We start from the raw sequence: 20,204 nt of genomic DNA on the forward strand, positions 1-20,204 counted from the left end.
AATCTTGCCCACTAAAACAGCTAGCATGGATTCTTGTGTAGCTTTCAGTGTGCTGACTATGTATTTTCGAATCGAATTTGCATTTCTGATGTGCGATCGAATCTTGCATTCAATGCCAAGTCATGAGCGTGTAACATGTAAATCGCGCTAAGAGTAGCAACGCATGTACTGAATTGTGTTACACTTTAATACATGCGTTAAATTCACAAAGTTGTAGAGTTTTAAATTAGCGTAGTGATCAATAATAATGCAATGCTATGTGGATTTCGGCGAGTCATAAGTAATTTCAATCCGATGTCGAATTCAGTTTGTTGATATGCTCCATATAGAAGTACAAGTTAGTGATTATCAAGGCATGCCAAGACTTCTTCAAGTAGAAATCAATAATAAGGATTATGAAAGCAGTTTGAAAAAGTAGATTTTAGTTGATGTGATCAGTCTGAAAATTGCTTGACACATCGTTGTCATTAGTGTGTCAGAGAATCTGATGGTGCCCTCACTGCCCTGTGTAGCAGCAATTTCTTTATCATATTCTGTGATTCTGGGGTAGGGACTGCACAAATATTTTGAATTCGAAAATAGTTCAAGTGAAAATGGAAGCAGACCGTATTAAAATTGCTCGATTACATCTTTGACAGAATTGACCCAATGCCACAAAAAAAGTAGTCGCCATGTTTGTGCCCTGTGAAACTGCTCATGTACAGAGCTTCAATATACAATTGAATAGTAAATTCATATTTAAATGATCCCGAGTATTTTCAGCTGACACTCGTCGGGTGTGATCGTCACCAACTATTAGAGGATTGGAGAGAACATTGTATATATATCGACAATCGTATAGCATCAACTTTCATTTGAGTTGACTTTTATCAAAATACGCCAACCAGGCCTGTGCCTACAGAAGGAGTTTGTGTTATTGTGTACCATCTAAAAATAGTGCATTAGGCTTGAGCTTACTCTTCGCCCCGATTATTTGAAATTCCATGCCTGTGAAATCATATTTTCTGATACAATTGTTGATATACAATGTTCTTTCCAATTCTCTACTAATTGCTGTCGATTACCCCTGACGAGTGACGAGTCTCCGCCGAAAATATCCGGGTTCTTTCCAATATGAATGTACTAGTCAAACATGTTCTTGTGTGTGTGACCGAGAGTGTTTATGGTTGACAATTCATCAAATTGCGCTGGCATTGAGAGTGAAAACGTTTGTATTCAGGTCAATACTGATTTTTCTGTAGTGTCAGTATGCCAATCACCAATCCTGATACATTGTTGCCAGTGTTTTTCTGTCATGCCGAAAAACCTCCTGCAGTCCAAACTGCCTGGGAATATCTTCGATTTCAAGTCTCCGATTTCCTTGTCAGTACCGTATTATTTTAACAGCGAGCCTCATTCGAGGTTCTACGCCGCTCAGATCGTGTTAGCCTTCGAGTACCTGCACTTTTTGGACATCATCTACCGAGATTTGAAGCCCGAGAATCTGCTCATCGATCAGCAAGGATATTTACAAGTGAGGCTGAATTGGGATTGTGTTCCTTCGAATACGGTTTTATCGGGGGAGTGCTTTTACCAGTAATAATATTGTACAAACACCTTTTCGATTCGTAAGAATCCTTTTTTTCCTAAGGATATGTGCCTTTGGTTAAATGGCCTGACAGGATGTTGATTCTATGAATCGTATCTGATCCCACTGGTAAATAAAGCCATGTCCCCTGTTGAATACGAATTAGAATGGGCCTGTCATTCTAACTTTGTTATAAGGGAAGCTCAAGCTATATATCTTGTTTGGGTTTTGTCAATAAAATTTGAAAAAGGGCTCATAACTACAGAGGTACCGTATAGCTGAAGTCGTTGTGTTGTTATCTTGTGTCAACATCGCAAGGTCCTTGTGTCCTTGTTAAGGCACCATGGCAAGCAAGGGTGTGATGTCTGATCTAGGATCATCTATTGATTTTCTTGCGCTATATTTAGCCGGCTGTGTTATTGTATTACTGAAATCTGATTTGTAGAATGATATATGGCCGTTAAAGTGGTAATTTATTTCGAGTATATTTTTTTACGGCAAAAGGTCACAGGTAATGTTTAAGGTGTCGTGAATTGTATATATCCGTCGATTTTGAGTGATAATTATAGTGATTTGCTTCTAAAATTACACTGGCAAGCACTCGTTTTGACGTTTAAGTGTCAAATATTATAGAAAGAGTTTTGGAAAAGATAAATAAATTTATATCATGATGGATGGCGATTGAATATTTCTTCGGCGGTCATTAACGGCCCGGCGTTACAGTACCAATTGTACGCAACTGGTAGGCTAACCCAACGTCTTTGTTAAAACATATCTGCCTGATTAGTTATTTATAACCTATAACCTGAGTTGAGACTTTGATACTGCCCATGACCCAAGTTAACCAGGTTTAAGCAGATTAGCGCTGTAATGTACATTGTGAATGTGGCCCTTGAATTATTCAAGTAGGCATGCAGCCAAACAAAGCATTCATGCTAGCTCTGGGTTGTCTGCAAGACTGATGAGTCGGTATGATTTACCTCATCTTTGAGAACAATATTAGTAGAAGAATGTTGTGGCGTTATACATTTAATCATGAAATGGCCCTGATCACTGACAATTGTGTTTTAACCTGCTATCATGCAAAAACTAAACTGGTTTGAGTATTGTTATAGACATTGTAGATTTGTCTCTATTGCTGTCAAGGCTGTCTGTGTAAAATCTCTGCCATTATTTATTCGGAAATGGTAACTTGTCAACAAGAGAAATGGTCTTGCTTTCAATTAGACAGCCGATTACAAAAAACGCACTTGGTGGGCACATAGTATATATCTGTTATAAATTTGGGCGATGAGGCTTCCCTAGTGCTATCTTAATTTAATAATCATGCTTTGAACTATTTTCACCAAAATTGTGCCTCCCTTGCGACTGAATTTATTCTATCAAAGACAATTATTGTTCTGCTGCGGTGGGAACCTTTGAACCAGATTTATCATCGAAAAACTTGAATAACTCCGCTTCTACAGCTTGGAATTGATTCAAATTTGTTTTGCATCGTTTTTGAAGACAGCGCAACAATTTCATGGGGTTGGCAGAAAAATTTGAAAAAAATGTTCTTTGCATTTTTTCACAAATTCAAAATTTTCAAACTGTACGAAATCCGCGAATATTGGTTGGAATGAATTGAAATTTGTCGTGCGTCGTTTTTCAAGGCAAACTCAGGATTTATTCACGTAGCCAGCAAGATTCAGGAAAAAGGTTATTTTTGAACAGCCCTAATATGCACAGATCGTGTGTATGTCATATCATATCATGAGTCGGTGTATATGCCTCATAAACATCGATGACAAAAATACATAACACCCTCCTTATCTTGTGACACAATGACATATTGGCAATACCTGCGTTTTTCCACGTACAGTAGGCTACCCGTTGCATGTTGCGTGTCTATCGGCAAGCTAACACCTGTAACTTGGAACGTGAAATTGAAATGAGGAATTGATGAATTATTCACTGCCTACGGCCTGTCGCCGGACATGATTACACTCAATTGATCTTCTAAAATGCACGTTCATTGATGGCGGACTGTCATGCTGAGGTTGGCAGTGAGTAAATTACTTCCGTTGTGTAATAAATCACAAGTTTTCGTTCTAAAGCCGATCGGGGATATTTCGGAATTGAAGGAATTGCAAATTTGGTCAATAACCAGGGTAGCAACCATGTCGCAAGGTTCCGAGTCACAAGTCAATCGCGCTTTTATAGTTTTGACTCTAGTGTAGTCATTTTACGCATGTGAAAAAAATTACTCGAGTCAAGTCAAGTCACCAAAAATCGCGACTCCTGTCGGACTCGATTCGAGTCATTACAACCCTGGTTGCTTGCTCAGTGAAAACGACAACTTTCACACGTCTACGTAACACATATCTAGACAAAATTACTTTCGTAATTTGTAGTTCGAAAAACAGGAAGTATTGGACACATATTTTGAGTTTGTTAAGGGATACCAGATTAAAAGCCACCAATCTAAATCCGATGTACATATGCGAGTGCTAATTGCGTCTTCCTGTTCCAGGTGACCGATTTCGGTTTCGCAAAACGAGTGAAAGGTCGCACATGGACTCTCTGCGGGACTCCCGAGTATCTGGCGCCCGAGATCATTTTAAGCAAGGTCGGTCGCGAATGTAACGGGCCAAAATCTGGTCCTTTTTAATATTGACTATCATGTTCTTCTTTGAGATTCTAGCGGCTTGTGACACCTTGTTTAACGCTCGATTTCAATTTATCCCTGAGTAAGTGTCACCCGAAAATATTCGGGCTCATTTCAGTATGAATATACTATTCCGTTGTATATCGAAGTTTTGTACCTCCAAGAAGCTCTTCAATTTCAATTTAATAAGTTTTTTCAAATTTTTGTTACCAATATTTTCAGTTATTTGGGTTTTCCCATGTAGCCACAGATGTAAAGTTCCAATTCTCAACTAGTTGCTGACGATAACACCTGCCGAGTGTCAGCAGACAACATCCGGGTTTATTTCAATAAGAATAATATATTATTCATTTGTGCAATTGAACAGTATATTCATATTGAAATGAACCCGAATATTTTCGGCTGACACTCATCAGGGGTATTCGTCAGCTACTAGTAGAGAATTCAAAAGAACAGCACATATCAACAATCGTAACACAAAATATGACGACACCAGCACGTGTATCATCTAAAAATAGTACATTGAACGCTCTCGTATTCGACATTTCGTGCTGGTGATGTCGTATTTTGTGTTACGATTGTTGATAAACGCTGCTCTTTTGAATTCTCTACTAGTTGCTGACGATTACCCCTGACGAGTGTCAGCCGAAAGTATTTTGGTTCGTTTCAATATGAAAATGAATATCATATTCAATTGTATGTTTAATTCTGAAATTTCATGATCTTACTTCAAATTTGAACTTTTCGTCAGTAGCCAGACAAAAACGTCTATCTTTTCTCCAGGGCTACAACAAAGCAGTGGACTGGTGGGCGTTGGGTGTGCTGATCTACGAGATGGCCGCGGGCTACCCGCCCTTTTTCGCTGACCAGCCCATTCAGATTTACGAAAAGATTGTGTCCGGGAAGGTAAGATGCCGACTTTGACCCAGCCCATTGTCTTTGTGGCGTGGATAGGAATGGGGAGAATTGTGTACCCGAGTACCAGAATCGAGTTTTCGAGTATCACTTTTATGATGCTGCAACAGAAGGAATGATGTCATTGATGTGTAAAGGTCAAATATGCACTTTTTATGACTTTTGTTGATAAGAAAACATAAAACTGTTACGGGGTGCAGTTAGTGATTTCTGATTTTCTGTGACATGTCAAAGCATCTTCAAGCGGAAGTAGATAATAAAGGCATTAGAAGTACTCCAGCAGGCAGCTTCCAAAAGTAGATCTGACCGTGGGGTCGCATATTTTCATCAGATAGTAAAAGGTAGCTACTTCGCGACTAACGCAAAACGACAAATGTCACAACAAATATGTGCGAATTTTGAAAATATATTCTGGTGCCGTGATACAGGGGCCTTGTTTCCCAGTTGCTATGACAATTTCTCTCTTGAAAGGGGCGCAAACTTGTCCCTAAACTACTCCCTACTTAACAATGGTCAGTTATGGTAGCAATGTTTGGAAAACATTCTGGATTCGAAGCTGTCTCGTTGAATTAGTAGTTGCTTTGAAAAAATATCCTTTTATAGGCCTGTTCCAATTATAATCATAGCCCCTTTTCCCAAAGGACTTCGAATTGGGCTATTGGATAGAAATGAAAAGGGTGGACGTGATATGCTCATTGAAAAATTTGTTTTTTAACTTTGGTGCAGGCCTCGTGTTTCGAGAATGCCCGAAGGCGTTGAAGGGAAATAGAGTTTTTGCGTCGTTCGCCGCCACCTATCTTTGTAAAAGTGGATTCCCAAAGCACGATGACGTATTTTAATGCTTGCTGCTGACGTACCAGTGCGCATATCTCGTTAAAGGATGCCGCTAATAAAGATGATATTTGTCACATTTTTGTACAGTATGTCATTATAGAATGTAAACGTGGAATGGCAACGACCGATTTTGCAGCTTCGTTCCGCTTCGCTGAAGCTTTACTCAGACTTATTGTACGGCAGCTACTGTAGGATCTCAGGCAATCCAAAAGTTGTCTTCCAAAGCTCAGAATTTACGGAATCTGGTCACGATCGAAAGCTACTATCGCACTGATTCCGAAAATATGAATCAAAATATGGTCAGGCCCCCGTACTTGGATGAAAAATCACCCTCAACATCTAAATTCCGCATTGTTCAGAACAATCGGATGACCGCAATGCCGATAATTCAGACTTGGAGGACGAATTCTAAGTGGCTCAGTGCCTTAACGTATTTTCATTTACATTTTCGGTGTCAGTGCGACAGTAGCTTTCGATCAAGACCAGATTCAGTTAATTCTGCGCTCTGGAAGACGACTTTTGGATTGCCCGAAATCGTACAGTAGCTGCCGTAAAATAAATCTGAGTAAAGCTTCGGCGAAGCAGCAAAATCAGTCGTTGCCATTCCACCTTTACATTCTATAATGTCATTCTCGAGAACAGCGCAATTACGGAGCAGTTTACACCAGCATGTAGTTATTATTTTAACAAGGTGGCAGGATAATTTAGGCAAATTCGAGCGGAAACTTGAGGTGGGTCCGCAAAGAATAAAGGTCAAGAACCACTGCACTAGACTTAATGATCACAAAGTCGCTACCGTGTACAATTTGGTTTCGAATCGTAAATTCAGATCTGAAGCAGTTCTCTTTCCGCAGGTCCGGTTTCCGTCCCACTTCACTTCCGAGCTGAAAGATCTCCTCCGCAACCTCCTTCAGGTCGACCTGACCAAACGATACGGCAACCTCAAAAACGGCGTCGCGGATATCAAGAACCACCGCTGGTTTTCGGCCATCGACTGGTTCGCGATCTACCAGAGAAAAGTGAGCTCGCCAAGCCGACGGCTTTCAAATTTTGGGCCGGATCGACGGATATGTATAATGCCGTTATAATTTGGCTCAGGCTGTAATGCATGTCTGCGGACTTGTCCAATATCTACACATGTTATCCTTTTTTAAATTCCGAGTACGCAAAAGGAAAATCTTCTGCGGCTCTAATAATAATGGGATTATAAATTTTCTTGTCACTAGGTGGCGCCACATGTGGCGAAGCTTTGAAATCAATATTCTGCGCTACAGTGATGGTAGAGAACCAATGAGAATGTCTAATAAACCAATTCTGACGCCAGGGAATTCAAGAATTTAATTGTTTTGCTCCAAATCAAATGCAAAAAAGTTAAGGATGAAAAAATAATTTGGGGGGGATTGAGTGACCATATTTACGAGGTGGCGGCCACCTCGTACAAAATGCTCAAACGCCTAAGTGATTTGCGACCAGTAATTTGTAATCAGGCGAATCGATGCGACCTTGTTAGGGACGTCTTGGATTTCGATACGCGCGTGTGCCAGGCGCGTAGCCACGAGGGTTTCGGGGTTCGAACGCGAAACCCCGTCAAATGATCATTCTAACTCTTAATACTCGATTGTAATTCCATAATTGTGTTATCAGTGTTCCGCGCGGTCGATTTGCAAGAAACGTGTTGTCAATTAGCGAGAAGAGTCTGTCATGATCTCCCGCTGAGATGGTCGCGAAATTAGGTCATTCATCCCGTGCGCGTGGCAATCGTCGCTGGCCGGATTTATCGCGTCCCGAACAAGCCTGGGTCCGAAGGCTTGAACATCAACAATCGCATCGGTAATAAGCCCAGTTCATACTATATCATCGCTTGCCTGTGCAATCGCATCTGCATTCTGCATTGGCAGCTTCGGCCTGGTGTGTACGATATCATCGCTGGCCTTGACAATAGCCTCTGCAATAGGCCTGGTGCGAAAGACGTCATTGCTGGCCAACTATCGCGTCTCGGGCCTAGCATGCCTTGGCTCCATCTCTCGCTGGTGTGGAGACAATGCGGTCGTGTGTACGCTAATTAGTGATTGTTTTATGTCAGTGATTAAAAAGCGACATCGCGAAACTGAATAACATCGAATCGCTGCAAGCGGACTTTAACGTGCGTAATTGATTCCCGCCAATACTTCAACAACGTAACGATCGGAAGATGTGTATCATGGCTCGAGTTCTGAAAGATGACATAGGTTTGAAATCGGTGCCATCAAGTTCGGACATTTTGATTTGCGAAAACTGTCGCCGAGACTGTGTAATACGCGCGCATATTTAATTGTTCACCAGGGATCAGGAACTCGCTAATTGACAGCCCTCCCGGACTCTTTGGCAAGCTTATCATACGCCTCAAATCGTCAATACGAAGAGATTATATGATCGCCATTTACATTTACTTGACCGGAATTGAATTGATGCTATTTTGGTAAATTTGGAAAAAAATCCAAATCCCACTAATATACAATCACGAGCTGTGCATATGCAGCTGGACATTGGACAAGGAAGGTGCGGACATACCCTTGTCAGGCTTTCTTAGTCTTGCACCACCCCTCCATGATATCCCAATAATGCTGATCGCCAAGCAGGTAAGCCGTGGACACCGGTGCTACTGGTCGGGTCATTGGTCTGACCCAGCCGGCGATTGAATGAACCCACGATCTACTGATGGAGAAGCCGAACGCTTCGCCATTACGCTGTCTTGTCAGTTTTAATAAAGTAGATGGTCGCTTCATTATTGAATCTAATTAGCCGTGTTTTAGTTAGTTCCGGATTGTAAATGTGGATTGTGGTTAGTTCTAGTTCTAGCTCCAGTTCTAGTTGCGAATTTTCAAAAGCCAGTAGTGAATGCAAAACTGCGGAATCGAATACTTAACTTCAGGTCGAGTGGCTTGGATAGGTAGGGACCGTACTCCATTCTGCCCAGCCTAGCTGCCGACCATGCCTGGACATCACATTGTCAGAACTCTTCTCCGAACTAAGTATTGGAAAACTGAAATATCTCACATGAGAGAGATAACAACTGCCAATCACACGTATGCCTGCGATTGTGGCTACATGGGAAGAACGTCAAAGCGTTTGCAGGAACGCATGAATCAGCACATCCCTAGATTTATCAGAACGCGCTCGATGAAAAGCTCACCCTTTGACTCGTCCCCTCAATTTGGATGCCTAGCAAACCGAGGCCATAAATTTTGCCATCGGCAAGCATCTGTTGTATAATCCCGCTTGTGCGAAATATTATCGAGACCGCAGATTTCGCGTCTTAGGAAGGGGCCCGTTCACACTTTCATTTGTGTGCCTTGGAGTCGACTTTTATCAAAATACACCAGGCAAGGCTGTGTCAACAAAAGGAGTTCGTGTACCATCTTAAATTAGTGCATTGAACGCTCTCTAACTCTCTTACGTCGTGTTCTTGTGATACGATTGTTGACATACAATGTTCTTTCCGATTCTCTACTAGTTGCTGACGATTACCCCTGACGAGTGTCAGCCGGAAAAATTCTGGTTCTTTTCAATAGGAATATACTATTCGACATATGCCTTGGTAAATATTGACCCTGGTCCTTTCTACGCCAGGTGGAAGCGCCGTTCATCCCGAAATTCAAGCACGCCGGGGACGCCAGCAACTTTGACGACTACGAGGAGGAGCAGCTTCGAATTCACGCGACCGAGAAGCACGCCAAGGAGTTTGCGGACTTTTGAATCCGCCACGCGTCCCTGGCCCAGGACTATCACACCTTTACAAGTTAGACGAACGAGACTAGCTCGGTATTCGCGCCCGGTCGAGGTGTAGAGGCGGCGTGACCGTTTCCGTTATAACCTCGTGGACTTGTGATGCTCGCGAATTGATTCGCGCGATTCTTTCGCTAATCTGGACGGTGAAGTAATTTCTCTTCCGATACCTTTTGCGTTATATTAGTTTTCTTCATACTAGCCAGATTTAGTAAATAGTCTGGTCGATACGTGCGTTACACTTGTAACTCTTATGTAAAGTCAAAATCGATGTATGCGTGTCCCAAAGAACACGAGCCTACTTTTGATTTATATCTACGCCGCAATGTAGCTATTTGAAATTCAAAATAACAGTGGGTCACCTACGAGTACAGCTTGATTCTATATTTTCGATCGTTTGCAAACGGTCATAATGCTTGATTGGGGATGACATCAGTGGCTTGTCGGTGGTTGTTTCGGCGTTCGAAAACGGCCTGGTTACAGCTCTGGTTTCGCGCGTCGCGTTTATTTGATACCACTGTCTCGGAATAGGCTGTCGTCAGTACCTTGAGTCGCGTTCTTTTTGCTTGATATCATCGTACTGGAAATGTATTCGTGAAAATGGCCGTCTTCGGAACGTGTAACCGGGAAACGTAGTATCGCTCTACATAGATTTTTGTGCTTTGTAATTATATTTTATTGTCGAAAAAGTCTTGCAAACCCATGCGTACGGATTACCTATTCAAGAATGTTGCGTACGCGCTTGTGTTGTTGCGCGGCGATTATTTTGCGGAAAACTGTGTACTCGCGCCGAGGATCTGCAGATTTTTGTGTCAATACCAAATTTTTCGTAGTCGAGCGATGCATGTAGCTGGAAACGAGTTTCATAAATATGATATCTAGGTAACTGACCTGTGCTCAGGACTCCGGTGATTTCGCGATGTCTGCAATGCGGACTTGGGCGAGACCCGTGCGGCACGCTACGTCGCGGACAGTTCAATTTTGAGTTTGTGGTGTTGAGCAATGTTTCTTTCCTGTTTCAGTTGGTTTCTATTTGATCGCGCCCATTCTGTTCCCGTGCGGGTGACGTGTTGCGGGCCCCCCATGGCTGTGTTTCAACGAACTCGCTAATAAAAAACGTTTTCGATATTACAGAAACGATGGTGTGTTATTGTGTGGGTGGGATTTAGAGCAGGGCTGTCAACCTAGACGCCGTTAAGTAAGGCTTGGGTCAACGATTTGATTACGGGCGGATTATAGAAAATTGCTTGATGACTATGGTAATCCACGAGCATCTTTCGACCACTTCGTCGTCTTGGCTTCAACAATCAAGTATTTCCATGCGACTTTGCCGAATAAGAGTCCCAATCAGTTACGGAGCTGACACATTCTTAGCATAATTATTTTATGTTACTCTGATCAATCGCAGGAAGCACTTCCATACTTGCAAGTAACAGCATGTAATTCTGCCATCGGACAGCGCCTATTGAAACACCCAGAGTGCAAAACATTACAATATCGATCGGTTTTCCTTAGTTGCTCGTGGTCGTTCTCTTTCATTTAAAGGTCCCTGAATCAACCGTTATAAAGCTGCAAAAGCCGATCCTCTGCCGCCAGAAGGAACATCTCTACACGCTGGGAATCTTCCATTAGTGTTGTTTTGTCGTTCGGCTGTTCTACAGCTGATTTTGTGTGTGCTATACCTTAACCGTGCGCTGTTTACTGCCGTTCGCGACTTGTGTACTTGTCATTATTACGTCACAACGACAAAATTATTTCTATATTTCAAACTTATTTCAAGAGACTGTAGAGTGTAGAGATTTGTGCCAATGAACTCTATGGTGGTGTCCTTCCATCTCCTCCATTCTCAAGGTCTTCTTTTGTTAAATTAATGCGATTGATCACTTGTGATGTCGAATTCAGTTTCAATAACACCATATATACACAGATCGATGGTGTTGCAATGGGATCGCCGCTTGGTCCCATTCTGGCTAACATTTTTGTGGGGTATTACGAAAAACGGTTATTCGAAGATATTGATCGACCATTAATGTATCAAAGATATGTTGATGACACCTTCGCCATATTTGAAAATGAATCCCAGTGTGATTTGTTTCTGAGCAAATTGAATGGTCTTCACCCATCACTGAAATTCACCATGGAAAAAGAGGTTAATAATTCATTGGCATTCCTTGATGTTGCAGTGGAAAAGACGGGTGCTAAGTTTGTTACATCAGTTTACCGTAAGCCTACATTCAGTGGGCAATACATTTCGTGGGATTCTTTCTGTCCAGTAAAACGTAAAGTAAATTTGATAAGAACTCTGGTACACAGGGCTCTGATGATTTGTAGTAAAGTCAAACTTGAATCTGAATTGGAGAACATTCGGTCAATCTTTCAGTCAAATGGTTATCCTGATCATATCATTAAAATGACCATAGATCGTAAACTCAAAGATTTCAGAAAAGTTAAACCGTTTGGACCTAGAAAATGTCCTGTTTATTTGCTTCTTCCTTGGATTGGGAAAGTGTCCAACAGGTTTGAAAAACAAATTAAATCGTCAGTGAGCCATTGTTTTTCACAAGTAGAACCTCAGATAATCTTCATGACGAAATCTCTGATGCCTGCAACGCAAAAGGATGTGCTACCTGCGACAAATCAAAGCAACATAATATATGAATACACGTGCCGATGTGACAGTCGGTATGTAGGTCGCACGTCTCAGCGCTTGCAGCAAAGAATTCGCCAGCATGTCCCACGGCAAATTAGAATGAATAATGTTTCTCCTACTCCTTCATCGCAGTCTGTTGACACACTACGTGATTATGATCAAGTTACTGCTTGTAATTCGGCTATTGGACAGCATCTCTTATCCAATCCAGAATGCGCTGATCATTACAATGACAGTCAATTTTCTATACTTGCTCGCGGCCGTTCTCTTTTTCATTTAAAGGTCCTGGAATCTACGATCATAAAGCTACGAAAGCCGATTCTCTGTCGCCAGAAGGAACGCCTCTACACTCTTGGAATATTTCATTAATGTTATGTGTTATGTGTTGTGTTTTCGGTTATTTATAACCGAATATGTACTCGTTAACGTTTGTTTTGTACCGTTACTACCGCATCTAGCCCGTCTACCAGTTGTTTGTTTTTGTTATTATTACGTCATACAGACAAAATATTTCTTACATTTCGAATTCGTTTCACCCCATCACTAACGTTCGCTACTGATGAGAGTTAGTCGAAAAGCTTTTAGCGAATAAATTAACAATATGAAGTTATTGTTTCGCGATATTTCAAACTTGGTAGCCTATACCTCATTTACTGGCGTTCACTGCTGAAGAGAGCCAGTCGAAAAGCTTCCAGTGGAATGAATTTAACAATATGAACGTATTGTTTGCTGCAATAATTATTTTAATCAAACAGTTAATTCATGGCTTCCAACCAATGTTCCCTCTAAGCTGCAAGCGTGCAGAGCTGACACGGGTTTAACGAAATATATTGTTAACGCCATTTTAAGATTCGAACAATAGGGAGTTTAGTGAACCTTACTTAATTCCCTGAACTGAAAACCCGATATGACCTTCGCAAGTCGTATATGTGTCGTGTGAATAAAGATAAGAGGAATAAATCGTACGATGTTTTGGTGTATGTAATCTCTCGTGGCTATAATATATATACGCATGTAATACCACGTAGAGACATGCATTTAGTCTATTCAATGTATAAGTGGGAAGTACTAGTTACGTCGTAGTACGTTGATTCAATAAAGTTACAAGTCGTGGAGACAGAAACAAAACATTCGTCCGTGTGATCTTCGAATACGTGAGCAATAGACAGGCTTCGTGGTACGTCAGCCAACGAGCCAATCCCCGGCGTGGGACGCCGGTCAGTCGAACGGAAAGATAGCCTATAGGCAACGAATGCTACAAGTAACCTTCTGGAGTCAGATTACACACAAGTATCTCATCTACAAGCATTCGCTCTGCGTTATAACGTTCTCTGCGCACAAACAATCGGCAGTGACGATATTTTTTGTTAGTCGTTACGCACTGTTGTCCAAGGCATTCTTTGGTCCAAGGTACCGCGCAGTGAGTTGCTGAGTGCGCGCAGACTCGTGAAGAATTAGCGGAAACATTGTTTCCAACTTGGCCGATTTTTAGAAACGAGGGGGCAAAAATGTTAGAACGTCCAGTTGGATATATAGTTGATTAACACGGCCAAAAAGTACACATGAACACAGCTTATTCAGGTCAACTCACAGGAAAGTAGACGCGGAAACCGGTTTCCCGAGCACATACTCGAAAAAAATGACCCTCTTTCAGTCAGGTCACCAGCGATCAGATTTAAGTGAATAAATTTCATGTTTATAAGTCCACTTCTATGTACAATTGAAAAGTATATTCATATTGGAATGAACCCGAATGTTTGCGGTTGACATTCTTCAGGGCAGGTGTAATCGTCAGCAACTAGTAGAGAATTGGAAGGAACATTGTATCAACAACCGTATCTCGAAACGTGACGTCACCAGCATGAAATGAGATCTCAAATGAGAGAGCGTCCAATGTACTATTTTAAGATGGCACACGAACTCCTTTTGTTGACAATGCTTTGGCTGATGTATCAGTGTTGACCAAAAAAGATGTCATTTTTCTGATTTGACTCCCGCGTAGCACGTCGTCTGCCTTTAGCCCAGAATTTAAGGTCTTTCGTGGTCTTGTTGTGCATTTTAGGTTAAAAGGGAGGACATTTTGGCGAAGGGGGGTCCTTTTCTTCAAAAAGGAGGGCAGGTTCTCCTAAACGAGGATGTTCAATTCAATTCATTGCTAATAATTTCATCATTTCAATACACCACAAGACTGCGACGCAATGAAAGATTGGAAGGTGTCGAAACGACTTGAAATATTCTGTGATATCAGACACCCACCTGGCCTAGGCGATATGAAAAAGGTAACGCAAGGTAACTCTACTATCACGAGACGGCAGATAAGTAGGATTTTCGAAATCATATCCCGTTACCGTGATACATGACACTTTCAATCAGTAATGTGATGAGAACTCATCTCAAAACTAATTTATACATTTAAGCGTCCAATCAGTAGAAAGTAAGTATATAGTAGTACTATAGTAGTACTATAGTTTGCCTGACAAACTGTTCAAGTATAGAAGTGGAAGTGGTATTAAACATAATCGCTTTAAGTAAGTATAGCGCAAGTAGGCAAAGTCTATATATTTGACTACGCGGAAAAATCTCAAGTAGCCTACGTCGTTACTGACCACTGACCAGGGACCACCTCGCAGCTGAGAACAGGGTAAAACCGCTGGGTTGCATTCAAAACAAAAATTAATTTAAAACAAACATATTAAAAACAAGGCGTTGTTTAAAACGTGTTTTTATTGTTTTTTAAGCCATGACGTCCCGATTATTTAATTGTGACGTCACAGTTGATTACCATTTAAAATTGAAAATATAGGTCAGGGTATAGGCACTGGCGTAGCAGCATGGGCTGCCGCCCCTGGCTCTCGCCTAAAATGCCGCCCCCCTCCCTTAAGTAGACCGCAGCAAATTACAAACAATATGCCGCGTCTCAGCCTCACAGTCTCAACGTTAATAAGGCCAAAAATAATAAAGACAAGAAATAGCGAACGATTGTATTGTGCAAATAGAAAATCAATTGCCGCCTGAAAGCAAAATCACCGATAATATCCTCAAATTCTAGTTTTTAAACGTGGTCTCTTTCTATATACACAGAATGGATAGAGCTGATAGCCGATCATCATTCATGGTAGAACGTAAATAAGACTTAATCAGCTTTGAGAAGCTCCTCTCACAGCTCGCAATTAAAACACCAATGGTCAGATAAAGTTTCAGACACGAGCATAAATATGGTGTCGAACCAAGTAACTTTGCATTTACTAATCACTGTAAAACATCAAACGCTGTTGCACTACGATCAAACGTGGTTTCATTGCTCCGCACCAGCCTCTTAACCCTTTTAAAATCTCAAGATAAACAATTTCACATGATCATATCTTAAGTTGTGTTCGTCCTAGAGGCCTCATATTGGTTTGTACGAAAAGCTAGCAATCTTCTCATTTATATGATCTCTAATTAGAAGGTATAAGGCATGACAATTTTCGCAGCTAACTGAAAAAAGTCCACCTCGTCGTCATAAATCAGACGCGGCCAACATACGGCCCGCGGACAGTTTTCCGTCTTACATGATAATGTGGCCGGCGGCCCCAGTCTTCCGAGATTCCCCACTACTTGCTTACATGCATCAAATTTTAGTGACTGTATGTTATTATACACATGTATGCGCATCGAGCGAGGGTGGAGCTTACGCGTAAGTTCGTCGAAGCGAGAAGACTTTCATTATCGGCATTTACGATGTACTCAACCCTAATGTCATTTGTGGTAATCATGGTGCTTGTCGACTATAATGGTCATTTACACCACGCCGATATTTCTTATTTTTGATTCCGTAACCGTAGACTTGTAGCACGGCACACTTCTAGCCTTTTGTAAGACACCGCTTATGCCAGGGGTCGCCAACTAAACACGGGTCGCGGGCCACTTTCAAATTCCGAGGCCGCGGGCCGCATGAATTCAGTACCGAAATAAAATAGGCCATACAGTTGAACAAGCATGCTATCTCGTCACCTACTAAACCCTAATGAATTGATATTTCGTACATTCGGGGTACCGGGCTTATCGAACGCATTAAAATCTTCATTATAAGGATTGCACAGTGTGTTGATTGGTCAGAGAGAAGCAGACATGGCGGCGCCTGTATGACAATGCTGTTATCAAATCCACATTGTCTTCGTCATTATTGGCGAGAAATGGCTCTAAAGCAGGGGTCACCAACACGCGGCCCGCGGGCCGCATGCGGCCCGCGAGCTCATATTTTGCGGCCCGCGACTTGATTTGAGATTTCGGAAGAAAGCTAAGAACACATTTTTAAATGCTGAAATTGACATGTATTGGTCCAAACACTACCGAGACCGAAACGCTTCGAAAACGCTTAGGGCAGTAGTTCTGAAACTGGGGGCGTGAAATTATCTGAAGGGGGTGCGAAGCTGCGTTTAACTAAAAATTTTTTCCGCGCGATTTTCCTTCAGTTCAAAGTTATAGTTATTGCGCTGCGTATAATCCGGAATTCATATTATAGAATTCTGTCATCAACATTCCAAACCTTCCATGCCATCAAACCATCCGTGGAAATTGCTAGCATTATGGATGCATTTTTGTGATATGACGATAAGGGGGGCGCGGAATTTTTCACTATCATAAAGGGGGCATGTCTAAAAAGGATTGAGAACCACTGGCTTAGGGCTTCCCACACGATATCAAGGTTTGCGTAGAGATGGTCTTTCAGCTGGTATCGTATCTCGCTAGCCCCCCGCCCCCAAAAAAAGCGTTTCCAGGTATCGTGCACAGCTCAGAGTTCAAAATATAATGAAATTGATTACAGTGATTCTTTGTTGTCATTTCATTGCTGAAAATATTACTTCTTTTGTGGTCACTATACCCATCGCCTATAAGTAAGGTAACACAGCGTAGTATTGACGTGTAGTTTTAAGACGTGGTTGCCTACTTTATACCGATATTGAATCCATGCGGCCCGCGGCCGCGACAAATTCCAAAAAGTGGCCCGCGACCCGTTTTGAGTTGGCGACCCCTGCTCTAAAGTTACATTGCCGTCGTTAAAATACATTCATTAAATACGATTTATTCCTTGTATATGTGGATAAATGGGCGAACAATGTATCAATTCCGCAATCCGACCCGCCAAGTACTTAATTTTCCTATATCCGGCCCGCCGACCGGAGAAGTTGCCCGCCCTGTCATAAATGCTTCTAAAAGCGCCGGTGAATAAATTGTGACTTTCGCTTTACAGCAGCGCGTGGGAATTCAAAAATCCAAACATATCATTTAAGTGGTGTATGCCGGTAAACCTATAGTTTCAGCTGCAAGTTTCCATCTGTCCAATGCTTGAAACATACATCGTCTAACTTTTTCTACAACACTGAGGCCAGCATCTTCTGATTGTTCGCCAGGCATTCTCCTTTTTCTGCGAACTCTCCGAACAATCGGCCTTGACGGCTATTACGGAGTGGTTCCGTCGCCATGTTAACATATTAATTCGTGTGTTCGGAATCAGCGCGACACTAGCTTTCGACTGAGACCTGTTTGATTAAATTTTAGCTCACGAGACGCCAGCTATAGGACTTCCAATTAGTCTTCTTTTAGCCGGCTGTGTATACTGTGCCGAGCGATATAGTGTAATGGTGATGCTCCCGGCTTCTTGATCGGTAGGTCGTGGATTCCATCCCCGGCCGCGCCAGACCAAAGACTCGAAAACTGGTATCCGCGATTATCCCGCTAGGCGCTCAGCAATCACGGAGGAGAAAAATACGGTGGTGCAGACAAGATGACCTTACTATATAGTCCGTATCGCATCTCCGTCGTCAAAGCATCTCGTCGATGGTGCAGGCGAAAAGAATATCATATCTCTCTCTCTCTCTCTCACACTGTACAGTCTCATTTTGCCGCCCCCTTGGAGCCTGCCGCCCCTGGCGCAGAGCCAGAACCGCCAAGTGGCTGCTACGCCACTGCGTATAGGCTATATATATATAGCTCGTTTGAAGAAATATCTACGTAGCTGTTCGACTGAATATTTTGAGGGTTGCAACCATTCGATATCGATTTACGTCAGCTATATCGGGTGGTAATTGTCCGTATAGGTTCATACAATATGTTTTTCGGAAAGTATTTGCACAATTATAGCATGATTTTACAACTTGAAAAAAAACTTTTTTTAAAGACCTTTGTTTAAAATTAAGTGTTTTAAACAACATTTGTTTTAAATGAAACCCTAATTGCAACCTTGAAAATGGTGTATGCTCCGTGACGCAATAACACTGTAATGATTTCTATGCAACATATTGCACAACACATTTCGCGTTTCAAGTTGGCCTATGTCTAGTAAGTGAGAATGTGCAACATAGCCGTTGTTATGCAAAAGAATCGAATACCCCCGGGACAATTTGTTATAAAAGAAGCAACAGCATATAATGGGATCACAACTACGATTATCCCGGTAATGATTATGGCTTTTCACTACAATGCACAACGCCTCGATGGCGCAGTAGGCAGCGCGTGAGTCTCATAATCTCAAGGTCGTGAGTTCGATACTCACTCGGGGCATTCTTTTTCATTCCTTTCGGTTAAGTTGGGGCCAGGACTTAAAATTCGTGTTACTTTTTCTGCGTCATAATAAGGCATCAGACGATATTCCCCACATAGCAACCCAGTATTCCTAGCCTGTATGGTATTTCTACCATATTTTCGTGGTTAGGCTACTCCAAGATTAGAATTATGACCATCATGGAAGCCAACCTAATAAGCACATATATGATATCGATCGGGTCAACTATGGATAACTAACCTAAGGATGGATCTGAACCACGTGGCCGGACGGTTGGCAGCCATGAAGGTCTAGCAATTTCTGGCAGCTTCTAAACTGCGGATTATATCGTAATATGATATAGCTTGCGACCCGGGCGCAAACTCTGCTGTTGTTCTGATCCCGATAATATCAACTTTGATCTGGCCACAGACTTGTACAAACTAAACATTTAGTTAGTTGATGGTCAACTAACTAACTAACGGTCTTTTAAGTAGTTCCAGTTGTAGTTCTAGTTGCTGATTTTGAAAACTGAGTATAGTTGTAGTTCTAGTTGCTGATTTTGAAATTGTGTAGTTTTAGTTCTGGTTGCGGATTTTGCTAATTGAGTAGTTCTAGTTCAGGGGTGGGCAAACTTTTGAGCTCGCGGGCCGCATTCAACATCTAAATCCATTCGCGGGCCGCACTATATAAAATAGGGATTATAAACCAAAACGCAATATTGGTATTTGATAATATAGTGAGGACATGGGGATAATATATGTGTTTATTTAAAACAAACGAAACATTGCTTTGATGATATCGTACTCGCGTCAGAAACATAGTGGCGAGATTTCATCGGCTAGTCGACCTCAATAACCAATTTGTCAAAACTTTAGAGATGAAAGTCGGTTAGAACCGGATTGAAATTAAGTCTGTGAGCAGCGATCGGTTCATAGATTTACTAATTCCACTTTTGGCTCAGTTCCAGGACACACAATGCTGACAGAATCATAACCATGTTAGCTTCAAACACACTTCTACTATGTGTAGATAAAATATAGATACCCCAATTTTACGCATACCGAGAACGAATCTACCTAAGACACGCGCAAATCGTTTTTATAAGCACATCACTGAGATAATTAAAACTGTAGTGGCCAATCTGAAATCCCACTCGTGATCCGAATTATGTCAATCTCGTTTAGGATTTCTCTGATGTTTAGCAGTTAAAACCTCTAAAACTGTGTGGGCCTTGAGATCGAGCTGTCGCGCAAGAAATGAAACATAGAAATTATAATAGGAAGTATTTACCTTAAAACAG

At 41.8% G+C, this 20,204-nt stretch overlaps 1 protein-coding gene, 1 long non-coding RNA gene and 1 other non-coding gene across 5 annotated transcripts in view; all 3 read left to right on the forward strand.

Annotated features, from left to right (window-relative positions):
• LOC145444535 (cAMP-dependent protein kinase catalytic subunit beta) overlaps positions 1 to 10,367 on the forward strand; it is a 71,113-nt gene extending 60,746 nt beyond the window's left edge. For all 3 annotated transcript variants that reach the window (XM_080322533.1, XM_080322524.1, XM_080322542.1), the window contains exons 6-10: positions 1,387 to 1,513; positions 4,080 to 4,175; positions 4,998 to 5,120; positions 6,818 to 6,982; positions 9,573 to 10,367. In XM_080322533.1, coding sequence (XP_080178659.1) covers positions 1,387 to 1,513; positions 4,080 to 4,175; positions 4,998 to 5,120; positions 6,818 to 6,982; positions 9,573 to 9,698 — 637 coding nt within the window. In that variant the 3' untranslated portion in view covers positions 9,699 to 10,367. The remainder of the gene's footprint in view (positions 1 to 1,386; positions 1,514 to 4,079; positions 4,176 to 4,997; positions 5,121 to 6,817; positions 6,983 to 9,572) is intronic.
• Positions 1 to 20,204, forward strand: part of LOC145444715 (uncharacterized) — a 201,220-nt gene that overhangs the window by 84,694 nt on the left and 96,322 nt on the right. The window lies entirely within an intron of this gene.
• Trnam-cau (transfer RNA methionine (anticodon CAU)) lies at positions 18,849 to 18,921 on the forward strand. The gene has a single exon. It is a non-coding gene; the product is annotated as a tRNA-Met (tRNA).

This window comes from Botryllus schlosseri, chromosome 1, assembly GCF_051294905.1.
Source record: "Botryllus schlosseri isolate E-star chromosome 1, Bs_hap1, whole genome shotgun sequence".
In the NCBI taxonomy this organism is placed as follows: Eukaryota; Metazoa; Chordata; class Ascidiacea; order Stolidobranchia; family Styelidae; genus Botryllus; species Botryllus schlosseri.